The sequence below is a fragment of the Dasypus novemcinctus genome, chromosome 21 (genome assembly GCF_030445035.2).
Source record: "Dasypus novemcinctus isolate mDasNov1 chromosome 21, mDasNov1.1.hap2, whole genome shotgun sequence".
Classification (NCBI taxonomy): Eukaryota; Metazoa; Chordata; class Mammalia; order Cingulata; family Dasypodidae; genus Dasypus; species Dasypus novemcinctus.
The window spans coordinates 86,074,153-86,090,297 of record NC_080693.1 but is presented as its reverse complement, the minus strand read 5'-3'; the positions used below and the strand labels follow the sequence as shown (position 1 = coordinate 86,090,297).

The window sequence follows — 16,145 nt, the reverse complement described above, 5'->3', positions numbered from 1 at the left end:
CTGCACTTTTCTTCGTGCTAGGTGGCTCTCCTTACGAGGCACACTCCTTGAGTGTGGGGTTCCCCTATACGGGGGACACCCCTGCATGGCATGGCACTCCTTGCGTGCATCAGCACTATGCATGGGCCAGCTCATCACATGGGTCAGGAGGCCTGGGGTTTGAACCTCGGACCTCCCATGTGGTAGGTGGACGCCCTATCCATTGGGCCAACTCCGCTTCCCCCAGATAAATTTGATAACTGGCTTTCCAACTCTACAAAGAAGGATATTAGGATTTTTATTGGGATTGCATTAAATCTATGGATCAGTTTGGGCAGAATTGACATCTTAATGATATTTAGTTTTCCAACCCATGAACACGGAATAGCCTTCCATTTATTTAGATCACCATTGGTTTCTTTTAGTAGTTTTCCAAATACAGCCCCTTTATGTTCTTTGGTTAAGTTTATTCCTAAATATTTGCTTCATTTAATTGCTGTTGTAATGGAATTTTTTTTTTCTGGCTTCCTTCTCAGATTGTTAATTAGGAGTGTATAGAGAAACACTACTGATTTTTACATATTAATCTTGTATCCCACCCCTTGCTAAAATTGTCCATAAGTTCTAATAGTTTTGTTGTGGATTTTTTGGGATTTTCTAAATATAGGATCATATCATCAGTGAATAATGAACGTTTACATCTTCCTTTCCTATTTGGGTGCCTTTTATTTCTTTTCCTTGCCTCCTTGCTCTAGCTAGAACTTCTAGCACAATATTGAATATCAGTGGGGAGCACGGGCATCCTTGTCTTGTTCTTGATCTCAGTGGGAAAGCTTTCAGCCTTTCTCCATTGAGTACAGTGTTGGCTGTGGGTTTTCCATATATGCACTTTACTGTATCAAGAAAGTTTCCTTCTGTTCCTATCTTTCAGAGTGTTTTTATCAAGAAAGGATGTTGCGTTTTGTCAGATGCCTTTTTTGCACCAATTGAGATGATCATGTGATTTTTCTTCTTTGATTTATTGATGCGGTGTATTACACTGATTGATTTTCTAGTGTTAAACCACCCTTGCAAACCTGGCATAAAGCCCCCTTGATCATGATGTGTAATTTTTTAATGTGTTATTGTATTTGGCTAGCAAGTATTTTGGTGAGGAATTTTGCATCAATATTCATTAAAGAAATTGGCCTGCAATTTTTTTTCATATCTTTATTTGGCTTTGGTATTAGGGCAATGTTAGCGTCATAGAATAAGTTTGATAGTATTCCTTCCTGTTCAATTTTTTAGAAGCAAGATTGGTATTAGATCTTTAAATCGTTGCTAGAAGTCACCTGTGAAGCCATCTGGTCCAGGACTTTTCATTCTGGGGAGGTTTTTGGTGACTGTTTTGGCCCTTGACTTGTGATTGGTTTCCTGAGTTCTTCTATTTCTTCTAGGGTCAGTGTGGTTTGTTCATGTGTTCGCAGAAATTTGTCCATTTCATCAGTGTTGTCTAGTTTGTTGTGACACAGCTGTTTGTAGTATCCTCTGAGGAGCCCTTTTATTTCTGCTGGGTCAGTGGTGATTGTTAACTTTCTCATTTCGGATTTCATTTCTTTGCATATTCTCTTTTTTCCTTTGTTAATTTTGTTAAGGGTTTATTGATTTTGTCGATCTTCTCAAAGAACTAACTTTTAGTTCTATTGATTTTTTTCTATTTTAAAAAAAATTTCCATTTCATTTGTAGCTGCTCTAATCTTTATTATTTCTTCCCTTCAGCTTGGTTTGGGATTAGTTTGCTGTTCTTTTTCTAGTTCCTCCAGGTGAGCAGTTCTTCGGTTTTTTTAGCTCTTTATTCATTTTTAAATCTAAGCATTGAGGGTTATCAGTTTCCCTCTCAGCACTGTCGTTGCTGCATCCCATACATTTTGATATGCTATGGTCTCATTTTCATGTGTCTTGAGGTATTTACTGATTTCTTTTACAATATCTTTGAACCACTGATTATTTAAGAGGATATTGTATAATCTCCATATTTTGGTGAATTTTTCCTTTTTCCATCTGTTACTAATTTCCACCTTTATTCCATTATGATCAGAGAAAGTATTTTTTATAATTTCAATGTTTTTAAATTTATTGAGATCTGACTTCTGTCCCAGCATGTGGTCTGTCCTGGAGAAATATCCATGAGTCACTTGAGAAGAAGGTGTGTCCTGCTGTTTAGAGGTGTAAACTCTATAAATGTCTGTTAGTCTAGTTCGTTTATCACATTATTCAAGCTCTCAGTTTTCTTATTTATCGTCTGTCCAGATGTTCTAGCTAATGCTGAGAGTGGAGTGTTGAAGTCTCCAGCTATTCCTGTAGAGACGTACATCTGTTTCTCCCTTTTCTCCCAGTTTTACCAGTGTGTGTCTCATGTATTTTGGGGCACCTATGTCAGGTACATAAATATTTATTACTGTTCTTTTTTCTTGGTGGATTGTCTCTTTTGTTAATATATAGTAATCTACCTCATCTCCTATAACATTTTGCATTTAATATCTATTTTATTCGATATTAGTATTGCTACTTCTGCTCTTTTTTGATTGCTACTTGCGTGGAATATCTTTTTCCAACCTTTCACTTTCAGCCTGATTGTATTCTTTCTTTTTCCTCCCCTCCCCACTCCTCCCCCCTTCTGTTTTTGCTGTCAGTGTCCATTTGCTATGTGATCCTCTGTATCTTTTTTTATTTTTGTCTTCTCTTCTAAGATCACTGGGATTCAATCCTGGGGACCTCTGATGGGGAGAGAGGTTCCCTGTCAATTGTGCCACCTCAGTTCCTGGTTTCTCCTGTGCTTCACCTTGACTGTCCCATATCTCTCTTCTGTTGTGTTGTCATCTTGCTGCGTGACTCACTTACTTGGGCACTGGCTCACCCTTCAGGCACTCGGCTTGCCGCACAGGCACTGGCTCACCACACAAGCACTCACACGGGCACTCAGCTCACCACGCAGGCACTTGGCTCGCCATGTGGGCACTTGGCTCACTGCACAGGCACTGGTTAACCACGCAGGCACTCTTGTGGGCATTCAGCTCACCACGTGGGCACTTGGATCCCCACGTGGGCACTCGGCTCACCGTGCAGGCACTCGGCGAACTGCGTGGGCACTTGGCTCAGTGTGCAGGCACTTGGCTCGCGGTACTGGCTCGCCGCACAGGTACGCTTTTCTTTTTCACCAGGAGGTCCCAGGGATCAAACCCGGGTCCTCCCATATGGTTGGCAGAAGCCTTATCACTCGAGCCACATCTCCTTCCCCTGATTGTGTCCTTGAGTCTAAGGTGAGTCTTTCACAGAGAACAAATAAATGGCTTACTTTTTATTTTTTAATCCATTCTATCAGCCTATGTCTTTTTTTTTTTTTAGGAGTTACTGGGGATTGAACCTGGGACCTTGTACATGGGAAGCAGGTGCTCAGCCACTGAGTTTCAGCAGCTCCCCCATCCATGTCTTTTAATTGGAGAGTTCAATCCATTAACATTGAATGTTACTGCTGTAAAGGCACTACTTACTCTGTCCATTTTATCCCTTGGCTTTCTGTTGTCATATCTTACTATTTGTCTTTTAACCCTTTCTCTTTCTTACACATATCGTACCACTGCCTTCTCGCCTCCATTGTTTCTGATGAGAGATCATCACTTAGCCTTATTGAGGCTCCCTTGTACATAATACATTGCTTTTCTCTTGCTGCTCTCAGAATCCTCTTTATCTTTGGCCTTTGTCATTCTGAATAGTAGATGCCTCAGAGTAGGTCGATTAGGATTTATTCTGTTTGGGGTGCATTATCTTTCTTGTATATTAATATCCATGTCTTTCATAAGGGTTAGAAAATTTTCAGTCAGTATTTCCTCAAATAGTCTGTCTACCCCTTGTTTTAGTTTGCCAAAGGGGTACTGATGCAAAGTACCAGAAATGGGATGGCTTTCAAATTTATTTGGGGTAGAAGCTCAGTCCCAAGGCTGTGAAAAGTGCAGCTTGGTGCCTTCACACCAGGTCAGCTGCCGCAGGCTGAGGCAGGCTGGTGGGCAAGCTCTGCCTGGCCTCTGCCTTCCCCGAGAGCAGCCCAGGGCGGCCAGCCCCAGGCCTCTTCTCTCAGGTCGGGCTGCTCTGCTTTCTTCTCTGGTGCCTAATGGTTTTATTTCAAAGCTCTTTGATTTTCAGTTTTATTTTTTCTAAAACTTTAATATTTCCCTGTTTAATCGTCAAAATTGGCAGGGAGCCGCCAAGGGGGCGGGCCAGGGCTACCCACCTGCAAGAGGGGCAGCAGAACAGCTTGGCTTCCTTCACCTTCCCACTGGCCAAAAGCAGGTAGCTCCTCGGCCGACCCTTCCCCAGAGACAAATCCTTCAATTTCCACTACCTCCTCTAACCGATTCCAGCTACGGTGGTGACAGTACCACCGCCCACCACGCCTTCCCAGGGAGGATGCTGTCCTTTCCTCCTCCACTGCCGCTCAGCCACAGTTTTTACCAAGGCTGTTCACCTCAGGGGTGGGGAACGGGCGACTGAGTGTAGCCTGCCAGAGGATAGCATGCTGGAGTGTAGAATGCTGTGTGTAGCCTGCTGGAGGATAGCATGCTAGAGTATAGAATACTGTGTGTAGCATGCTGGAGTATAGAATGCTGCATATAGCATGCTGGAGGATAGCGTGCTGCATGTAGCATGCTAGAGGATAGCTTGCTGGAGTGTAAAATGCTGGGGATAGAATCCTGCAGTACAGCGTCACACTGTAATGTATGACACGCTAGAGCATAACACAGTATAACATGCTGTAGTATACATCACACAAGCTGTGTAATACGTGTGATGAAGATGCGTAATATAACTACTAGGGCACTATTACGTATCACGCTGTTTTAGTTTTTTTGGCTGCCCAAGTAAATACGATGTACCAGGTTGGCTTACACAATGGGACTCTACTGGCTCTTGGCTCTGAGGCTAAAATAGAAGTCCAAATGAAGGCGTCATCGGGTTCTGGTGGTCCCGGGCTCCTCTGTCGTGTGGCAGTGCGCATGGTGGCCTCTGCTCCTCTCTTCCTCTTGGAGTCGCAGACCTGAAGGGTATCGGGAATGAAACAGAGCGATTGGGATCAGGGGATCTGAGAGCATTGAAGCCTCAAGCTCAGCAGACAAGTTTATTAATCTCAGGGGCTTCTTTGTATACCCCAAGCAATCGTGAGAACCAGCAACTATCTTAGCTAACTAGTCCCATTACCTCAACCTGTGTAACACAGTGGATCAAATGCTATGATTATAATTCAAAGTACAAAATTTCAGTGTTCTATTATATTTTTGAGAAAGCATGCCCATAAATCTTGTTGCCCAGGTTGCCCCGTTCTACCTAGTCCTCGTTCCACCTGAGTGTACACATCTCCTTGCTAGATTTATGACCTGCACGGATAGCTATGGAGACAGCATGACTCGGTGGTCAGGGAAATAACTTGCTTCCATGGAAACAACATGCCTTTGTTTCCCACATTTCCCCCTTTTTGTTTTGGGCAGGGTGGCTGTGCCTGTCTTAGGTTGCCCTCCTCTGAGAGTCTTACCCATCATTGACTACCAGCCAAGTGCACTGACGGTGGGAATCTCATTGCGAGGTTCTTGCAAGTACCAAATTATTGGCTTGTCCCATAGCATTCACATGGTGCAGTCTTTGGCAAACACCTCGTCCCAGGCAGGCAACAACAATGAGAAACAAGATTAACACACAAATTCCTATTCCTAATGCTGATAAAAAATGTTGAGACTTCCACCAATTTACTGGATTAAACTTATTGAAATGAGAAATCAAATCATTAAAGATATCCTTATCATCAGCTACATAAATCTGATTATGAGACATTTCTAATATCTTTTTCTGTAATTCTTCTATTTCTAATGACATATTACTCTTATGACCTATCAAATGAATTTTAATCTTTTCCCAGTCAAACATAGAATTATTATAAGCAAGCGGAGTAATAGAAAAATTACTCTCATTCCAATCACATTTAGATCCTCTAAGTAAATTTAAGTTGTATACTTGATCTCCAAGAGATAAAACTGCTGATTCTAGATCATTAACTCTATTGTTTAATTCTTCATCTATGTGCTCTTGACTATGCCATAAGTCACTAGCATTCTTATGCCAATCATGCACATATTGCTGAGTCTGCACAGTCTCATGCAAGGCCACGGTAGCTGTAGCAGCAGCTGCAGTAACACCAATCAGTCCCAATATGCCAGCTATTGACAGTCCCACAAATCACTTTGAGCGCTTCAGGATTTCTTGAGCCATATGGAACAGCAGTTGACTCTCAGGTGATGATTGCCAAATTCGGTTCAGTCGCACTGGAATCCACACTCCCCATTGCCTTTGAGCCATTGTAATGAAATCCCCATTCTGTAAAATATTCTCAGACAAACAGGTATACAAGGCCCCACTTTTATAAAATAGAGCATTCTTAGTTATAGTTTCCAACCACAAACACATAAGGATCTCTTACACACGATTGAAAGTGATGAGTTTGATTTAAATGCAAATATTGACCATTCTCACTGTTACTCCCAATCTGTTCTTTAGTAGGTGCTGTTCCCAGAAAAACTTTACACAAATTCTTTTGATTATGCATAGATGTAATATTATACCATGGAGAAAGGATCCATTTCCCTTTATATTTCCAAACACTATTTTTTTTGGTAAAATTATTTTTTCATCCAAATCAAGGGATTCATGAAAGGGATATTGCATATTACTAATTTGCTGTCCTTTATTATTTAGACCATACCAAATAAATCTGCCATTATATTTGGTGGGACTCCTCATAGGGGCACTTTCCCACACTATTCCATAGGAATCATTAAAAACAACAGATCCTCTTCCTATATGGCATTCTTGCCATCCTTCTTTATCCCCAATATCTCTTTGTGGACAGTTATAGGTAGGTGTTTTAGTCACCATGTAATTTTAAGAAGGAAATAATGTCACTAAAGACTTAGTATTATTATTTTTGAAGATAATCATAGTCCGATTTTTAACATACATACATGGAGGATGGTTACCAATGCATAGGGGTCGAGAATCAAATGGTAATATGAGATTATAGATTCTTCATCCTTCCTCATGAGGCTTAATTGGTAAGCTATCATACAACTGGTCCAGGGAATGTATGGGTCTTATTCAGATAAATAGGCAAGGATGGATCTTTCCAGGTTAACACTCTCAGTAACGGGGGGTTAGGTATATAGGTCCAATAGGTGTAATTACCCGCGGCTTCCTCATTACTTAACGATCACCATCAGAAGTTGTAGGAGACCCCATCTCTTCATTCTGTGGCTTAATCCTCTTCACAGGTAGCCATATTTGCACTCCATTTTCTGAAATGACAAGAGCATAGCCTCGCCCCTATACTTTAATCCTGCCTTTTTTCCATTCATTGCTTAAAATATCTTTCCAGAATATTGGTTGCTCTTCATTTCCAGTGTCCACTGTAGATGTTTGACATTTTCCAAAGTGACATTCCGCAGGTGTCAGTGAATTAAACATTAAGAAAATTTAAAATAAATAAAGCTTTTGCCAATTGATCTTTTGGTGTTATAATACCATCATCTCCCCCTTTTTGTTTTAAAAGCATAGTTTTTATGGTATGATGGCTGTTTTCAACTATGGCTTGACCTGTGGGATTGTAAGGAATACCAGTAACATGCTCAATAGCATACGTAGAACAGAAGGAAGCAAAAGGCTTACTGGTGTAAGAAGGGCCATTGTCAGTTTTAATTTTCAAGGGGCATCCCATCACAGCAAAAGCAGACCACAAATGGGTACGAATGTGATGAAAACATTCATCACTTTGTGCAGTAGCCCACAAAAAATGAGAGTAAGTGTCAATACAGACATGAAAATATTGTAATTTACCAAATGTTGGTATGTGAGTAACATCCATCTGCCACAGTTGATTAGGAGCCAGGCCTCTGGGATTAGTTCCAGCCTGAAAAGGCACTCTGGCCAAGGGTCCACAGGTGAGACAGGTGCGAATAATCTCTTGAGCTTGATGTTTTGTCAATTGAGGAAATTTATGTCTAAGTCCCTTAATATTAATATGAGTCAGTGCATGATATTTAGTTGTATCCTGCAAACATCCCACTAACAGATCAGCTTGGGCATTTTGGGTAGCTAGAGGACCAGGAAGGGAACAATGAGACCGGATATGAGTAATATATATGGGCTGACTTCTTTGCTGAATGAGGGCTTGAAGGTCGGCAAAAAGTTGAGACAATTCATCAGTAATAAAAATATGAGCTGTTTCAATATGAGCCACAGTTAAACACACATATTCAGGATCAGAGACAATATTCAAGGGCTCCTGAAACGTTTGTAAAACCTTAATGACAGCTGAAAGCTCTGCGCGTTGAGCAGACGAATAAGGAGTCTGCCAAACCTCTATCTTTTTGAGAGATAACGTATGCTGCTTTTCCATTGCTATGACCATCAGTAAATACTGTACATGCATTTTCCATAGGAACAGTTTTCACAATTTTTGGTAAAATCCAAGTGATTCTTCGTAAGAATGTTAACAGTTTGGAAGTAGGATAATGATTATCAGTAATGCCTTGAAAATCACTAATAGCAATTTGCCATTGAGGATTAGTTATATATAAGTGTTGAATTTCTTCATGAGAAAGATCACAAATAATCCTGTCTGGATCAGACCCCTTTAATTGTAACAATCTAACGTGGCCTTTTGCTAGAATGGAAATAATTTTTTGGAGATATGTCTGCAATCTCTTTTGTTTATTAATAGGCAAAAAAACCCATTCCAATATACCTTCTTGCCAAAATAAAGCTGTCGGAGATTGAGGAGTTGAGAAAATAATCAAATCAACAGCTTTGTCAGGTTCTATTTTTGTTAATTGCCCTTGAGAGACCTAATCCTTTATCAATGCCAATTCTTTTTCAGCCTCTGCAGACAATGTTCTAGGGCTAGGAAGATCTACATTCTTTCTGATAGTGACCAGGCTTCCCACATTAAAAACAATTTCCTTTCTTTCTCTCTTCCTTTACGCTACCTTTAAAAGCTGCGGCCAGGACCGCCATCTGGTGGGCTGTAGAGCCAGTATCCTGACAAGCTTTAACATAATCTTGAATTGAACCTCCTGCTGCCTTCAAGGGTCGAATTGCCTTTTTACATTCACTGTTAGCCTGATCAAAAAGCAAGCGCTAACAAAATTAACTCTCTTGTTTCTGGTATCTCAGTTGTTTTCATCAAAATGTCAGTTAATCGGGCTACAAGTTCCACATATGGTTCATTAACTCCCTGGATCACTTTGGCAAAAGATTGAGTAGGTTTGCCAGGTGCACAAATCCGTTTCCAAGCTGCCAAAAATGAATTGTGCACTTGTGTTATGGCCTGATCATTGTATTGGAGCTGTCTTTGAATTCCAGACCAGTCACCAATACCCAATAATTGTTCAGCAGCAGTAAGAATGGGAGGATTCTGTACTGCGTTACAGCGCGCAATCATATTGGCTTCATCTGTCCACCAGGTTTAAATTGCAAAAACTCATCCGAGCTTAGAACAGTGCTAGCCAGCATGCCCCAATCCCAGGGGATAAGGCGGTCAGCTTGAGCCAGCCCCTGCACTAAGCCAAAAGCGTAAGGACTGTTAGTTCCAAATTGTGCGCAGGCTTGTTTAAGTTCCTTCAGAATTTAAAGTGGCAGGGGTTCATGATGAAAACTATATCCCCCTTGAGGGTTGTTTGCCTCTGGGGAAACTTGTTGAATGTTTACCGGGAAAGCTGTTAGTAATCGCATTGCTTCAGGATCCCCCTGTCGAGATCCTTGCAGCAAACAACGCATTAAGGGAGTAGTTGGAACTGGATTAGGTACAAATACGTTGTTAGTGTAGGGCCTGGTGTCAATGGCATCAGTAAATATTCCCGGGGCTGTCGGCATTGTAACCGGTGGGACCGTAGGGGCTACATGACACAAATTAGGGTAAATGCTGGCTTTAGAAATATTCATTGTAGACATCCACTTAGGCAGAAAGGGGTGAGTTTCTGTCTCATCGGGAGGCTTATCCTCATCCTTGTTCTCTATTTCCTCCCTGTCCTCACTCTGATGGCCCGTTTCATGGGACTCCCTGGAAAAGACGGTGATTTCTTCCTCCTCTGCTTCAGACTGCGGCGGGTCTAAGGCTGCTGCAATCTGCTGCCCTGAAGCCCACACTGACAGTGGGATAGTCTCTCCTTTTTGGTATGCTCTACGTAGCACCTTCATTACCTGTTTCCACTGTTGAAGATTTAAAAGATTTTTTCCTTGTGGCTGAAACCAATGACAGTGTTTTTGTACTAGAGCAAAAAGTTCAAGTAAATCAGCAATTTTCACAGTATTTAAAAGAGTCTTTAGTACCTGTGAATATTCTTCCAGACGTCCTTGTTGATTTCCCATACCCTGATGCTAGCGGAAAGCAAAATTAATTAAGATTCTCACCACTGTATTGTCAGACTCGAGTCACCTTTCGATGGACGCCTCAACCTTTCAGGAAGGTTTTCAGTTTCCACGTTCCTGGTACTGCCATGGAAGAATCTCTGCTGCAGTCACTGCTTTTGGCCCCATGTTGGGTGCCAGATATCGGAGTTGTGGACCCGAAGGGTATCGAGAATAAAAGACAAAGAGAAATTGGGATCAGGGGATCTGAGAGCACTGAAGCCTCAAGCTCATCAGACAAGTTTATTAATCTCAGGGGCCTCCTTATATACCCCAAGCAATCGTGAGAACCAGCAACTATCCTAGCTAATTATATCCCCATTACTTCAACCTGTGTAACACAATGGATCAAATGCTATGATTATCATTCAAAGTACAATTGAGAAAACATACCCATAAATCTTGTTGCCCAGGTTGTTCCATTCTACCTTGTCCTCATTCCACCTGATTGTACACATCTCCTTGCTGGATTTATGACCTGCACGTATAGCTATGGAGACAGCATGACTCGGTGGTCAGGGAAGGAACTTGCTTCCATGGAAACAACATGCCTTTGTTTCCCACATCTCCCTCCACTTCTGGTCCCACTGCTGTCCAGCTCCTGGCTCGCTCCGGCTTTCTGTCCCTGTCTGAGCTTCGTTCTGCTTACAGAGGACTCCAGTGGTATGTGGAGGCCCATCCTGATTGAGGTGGTCCCAGCTTAACTGAAGCTGCCTCATCCCAAGATCCTTCATCAACGGGTTCACCCCTCAGAATGGGTTAAGCTTAAGAATGTGCTTCTCGGGGTACAGCACTCCAGATCGCCACAAGAGATGGTATAACGTGGACCAGGCAGCATCATGTGGCGTGGCATAACACACGTAGCTGGTATGCTGCAGTGTGGCCCACACGGTGCAAAGCAGTGTGCCTGCTCTAGGTCGACGTACACCATATGACATAGCATGACATGCATAGTGCAGTAGAGTGTGACGTGGTTACGGCATGCGTGGCAAAACCTGTGTAATGTAATACAGTGTGGCAGCCTCGCAAGTTGAATGCGTAATCTGGTGAGAGGAATTCCTCGACCTTTGGCATTTTCACGAAGGGCACAGAAATGCAGCTAAGAATCCCTCAATCTAAAACCCCCAGGTTTGCAGGAAGCCCACGGTAGCCTGAGTGGCCGAGAGCCTGCCCGTTGGCGAGAGTGGCCGCCGGCCTGCCAGCTCCATGAGCCCCTGCACTTTTGCTTCTGTGTGTCAACCCGGTGCTGGGGGGGGCAGCGACAGAGTGGTGCTCCAGGCACCCCCTTTTTGTGTCTTTCTCCCGTGGGATTGTGGGTGCTGGAAGAGCAGGGCTGGGTGGCCGGCATCTGAGGATGGCTTGGTCACGTGCAGCATGTGACAAGCCAAGGCCAGGGGCACAGGAGCAGCACAATACCACTAGGAATTTGGCCGACACCAGGAGGGAGGGCAGGGTCCACGTGTCAGCAGGCAGTGCCACGGTGGCCGCCCCGGAGCCCTTGCAAAGCGCCTCTGCTGTGTTTTTCAGGCATGAAGAGCTGGACCGTCTGGCCAGGGGAAAGGACGCAGTGCTGGCCTCGGTGAAGGAAGCTCATGGCGAGCAGCTGCGGGCGCTGGAGGCCAGGGTGCAGGAGCTGCAGGCGCATGCGGAGGAGCTGGAGGCACAGCTGCGCAGGGCCGAGCGGAGACAGGCAGATGCCGCGCAGGAGAAGGCCACTGCCATGGCGAAGTGAGCGGGGGTCCCCCCAGGCCTCACTGCTCTTGGGCAGTGCTGGTCTTGCCCCTTGATGCAAAGGGGGATGGCTGCCGGGGCTGGGGGTCACTTTTGTAGACTCTGGTCATCTTTATTGACCGGTGCTTTAAAAAACCTGTTTCTTACCCAGTGTCTTACTTGTGTTATTCCTTAACCACCCAAACCAGGCCTGTGATGTGTCTTAACCACCCAAACTGGGCCGTGATAGTTCTCAACCACTCAAACCAGGCCGCGAGGTCCCTTCACCAGCTAAACCGGCCACGTGTTGCGAGCAGCCGTTCCCCTTGGGCCCAGGGTCTGGGGAGACATCTGATCGCCCCAAGCGTCAGCCCGACTCCTGGCTCTGGCTCCAGTGAGTGATCCAGGGGCGCGCTCCTCGCTGAAGACCCTGAGAACATTTAACTAGCGACCTGCTCATCTTTACTTTGCTTAGCCTGTGGCTCTTCCCCCCATTGGGGGAATAGTTCTCTGTGTCTTTTGTACAGAGAATTTCCCGCCGTGTTACATTTGTACCTGGCAGGAAGTGGTTCTGGTGGCTGTGAAATACCAGGAAGTTCAGGGTGGTGGGGAGGGCTGCCCAGGCCAAGCGCCTTGCTCGTTGCCGCCCTGCCTGGAGGCACCTGAGCTGGAGCCGAGGCCAGCCGAGTGCCGAGTGCCCCCGCGCGGCCCCCGTCGGGAAGCTCCCCTGGGCCCCTCGAGGCCTCTGGAGCCAAGGGCGCTGCCTGGCGGGACCTGCGCAGCCGTCCTGGCGCCGAGCCACATTTGTGTGCGTGTGCATCCGAGCATGTGTGTGTCAGGGTGGTGTGGGCGTGTGTGTGTTGGGTGCCACGGCGGCCGTGAGGCGAGCGTTCACTTCCTTCCCTCCTGTGGCCAGACTTCGCGAGGACACGTCAGCGCTCAGGTCTGGCTGGGACGCCCAGATGGCCCAGCTGTCCAAGGAGATGGTCTCCAAAGACCTCCAGCTCCACGCCCTGCAGGAGGAAGAGGGGATGCTCAGGGCCCAGCTGGCCAGACTCCTGCAGGACATCGAAAGGTACCCGTGAGCCACGTCCCAGAGCCACGTCCGTGGGGGCAGAGACACATCGTGTGGGGAGGTGCATGGGGACGCGCGGGCAGACCAAGAGCCAGCGGACGGAGCGGCTGGAAGTGTGCTGGGTCCCGGACTGGAGGGCGCTGGCGGGGCGGGAGCAGCCTGAGGCCAGGCTCAGGCTGGGACATGATCACGGGGCGAGGACCCCCATCCCCTGGCGTCATGCTCGAAGAACGGCCAGAGCCAGGTGAAAATGCTCAGTAAACTGAGGCAGGAAACAGTGGGAGAGTGGTGCTTGGTCAGGAGGCCGCGGCGGCCTGTGTGCTCGGGAGTCCCCAGGTGTGTGCACGTGCAGGAAGCAGGGCAGGGCTGCGGAGGTGGCGGTGACTGTCTCCTCACGGCAAGGCGTGCGGGGGAGGGAGCCCCCACGGGCAAGGCCGCAGAGTGCTGGCCTTTTAGGGCCCTGTGCCGTGGCCGAGCAGGAGGGCGCGGGTGGCGTCCGGGGAGGACGCGGGCCCAGTGGTGCTCCTGCGTTCTCTGAGCACACCGTTTCTCCCGAAAACGAGCCTGGGTTTCACATCGCCCTCCACAGTGTACCGTGGCAACCGCTTGCTTTTTCTGGAAAGTATTCAGGTTCCTTCTGTGAAAATGATATTGAGTCTTGAGTCTACAGAAATCGGATTCCCAGCTCCTTTTATGAAAACCCATTTGCCAATGAATTATTCAGAGAAGAAGTTATCAAATGGCACAGATAGTTTAGCAGGTGATTGGAAAATGTACAAAGCGTTTTGGATTTTTTTATAGTCTCATGGAATGAGCTGGAGCTCCCTCAGGGTGGTGACTGTGTGGCCAGGGTCCCTTAGGCCTCGCGTGCACCGCCCCGAGACGGCCTGGCAGGCAGGCCGGTGGTGGGCAGGCCGTTAGCAGAGGCCACACGCGTTAGGAAGCGCCACCCGCTGCCATTAGTGCTTATGCTAGTTCACTTCCAGGATACAAACCTGTGTTTGCTATAAAGATGTTGGCTGCCCAGGATCCCGTGCGGCCTTGGTGGGTATTTCCTTATGGCTCACCCTGTCCCCATCTCTCTTAACGCGAGCTTAGGTTTGTGTGACTCTCACGGCTGAGCCTCCGGAACCTCGACTTTCCAAGGCAGCTTCTGTTGCTGGGCGTGTCGCAACATGTTTCCATTTCATTAGAAGTTTTGCAAAAATGTGATTCCATGTGGCTGCAACTATTCTGTGAAACAGATATACCATGTTTAGCCATTCCTTTGCTGTGTTCTGATTTTTAACTATTTAAAGGAAAGCCTTGATAAACATGATTTCCTTAGATTAGATTCCTACAAATGAAATTGACGGTCAACAAAGTTCTGGATACCAGAGTCAGTTATCAGTGAGAGTAAAAGTTGGTGCAGGGGAAGCGGATGATGCTTAAGCAATTGGACTCCTGTCTACCACATGGGAGGCCCAGGGTTCAATTCCTGGGTTCTCCTGGTGAGGGCAGGCTGGCCCATGAGGCACGCTGGCCCAAGTGGAGAGCTGGCATGCACAGAGTACTGGCCCATGCTGGGAGCTGGTGCAGCAAGATGAGACAACAGAAAGAGACACAGAGGAGAGACAATAAGAGACGCAGCAGACCAGGGAGCTGAGGTGGTGCAAGAAACTGAGCACCTCTCTCCCACTCTAGAAGGTCCCGGGATTGGTTCCTGGTGCCACCTAAAGACAAGCAGACACAGAAGAAGGCACAGCAAATGGACACAGAGCAGACAACATGGGGTGGGGGTGGGGATAAATAAATATTAAAAACGTCGGGGCGGCGTTTCTGAGCAGCAGGGCCCTGTGCTGTTGGAGCCTGGAAGCAGTGCCTCTTGGTGTCTGCGGCCTGGGGGTCCGGGGTTTGCTCACTTGAGTGAAGGCATCAGCACTGCTGGTTAGCGTGTGTCGTAACCCAGTACGGCAATGCGCCCTGAGCCTTGTGCCCTGAGTCACCAGTGCTGCAGTCAGCAGGTGATACTTGGCTGTCACCCCCAGAGTCCCCATCCCAGCCTCGTCCCAGAGCCCGCTGCTTGCTCTGTGACTGCTGGCTGGAGACTCCCCTGCGTGGAGCCCTGTGCAATGCGCCTGTGCTGTGTGGCCTCCATGCTTCCCCTGGCGTTCTGAGGCGCGTGGGTAGAACTGTCGCGTCTGTCGGTGCTCGTTTCCACTGCCCAGCACCAGTCAGCTGTGGGAAAGCACGAGCAGTTACGTAGCCAGTCCCTTGGGCTGCCTTTCAGTTGTTGGCTGTTCTAAGTAAGCTGCTGTGAGCAATCACATCCACGTCTCCTGGGAGCGTGTATTTCATTTCTCTAGAGTAAAGGCCGGGCAGTGGAATTACTGGGTCCAGAGATAAGGAGACAGTCAACTTCATAAGAAAGTGACAAACTGTCCAACGTGCTTGTATGACTTTATATTACCATCAGAAATGTGTGTGTTCCAAGTGCAGCAAATCCTCGTCAGCCCTTGGTATTGTCAGTCCTTTAATGGGTGTGTCACAGGCGCTCACGCCGTCTGAGCCGCAGTCGCCATCGCCTGACTCCTGAGATGGGGCCCTCTTCAGGTCGTATTGCTACTCTTTATATCTTCTCCTTGGAAGTTTCCATTTAAATCTGTTACTTACTTTTAAAAATTGGGCATCGATTATCTCTCCATTTATGTAGCTCTTCTTTCATTTCTCTCAGCTCTGTCTGGTACTTTTTCTGTATAGATCTTACACGTTGTGTTAAATTTATTCCTGAGTTTAAGTAATGTTTTTGAATGCTGTTGTAAATGATGTTGTTTCTCAGATTTCATTTTCCAGATGTCTTCTGCGTCTGATCTTGTGTCGTGAGCCTTGCTGAGTGCCGTCACTGGTTCTGGTGCCCATT

General features: G+C 46.3%; 1 protein-coding gene across 5 annotated transcripts in view; it reads left to right on the top strand.

The window, feature by feature from the left end:
• CCDC57 (coiled-coil domain containing 57) overlaps positions 1-16,145 on the top strand; it is a 146,126-nt gene that overhangs the window by 29,530 nt on the left and 100,451 nt on the right. For all 5 annotated transcript variants that reach the window (XM_058284943.2, XM_058284942.2, XM_058284944.2 and 2 more), the window contains 2 exons: positions 11,989-12,189; positions 13,088-13,246. In XM_058284943.2, coding sequence (XP_058140926.1) covers positions 11,989-12,189; positions 13,088-13,246 — 360 coding nt within the window. The remainder of the gene's footprint in view (positions 1-11,988; positions 12,190-13,087; positions 13,247-16,145) is intronic.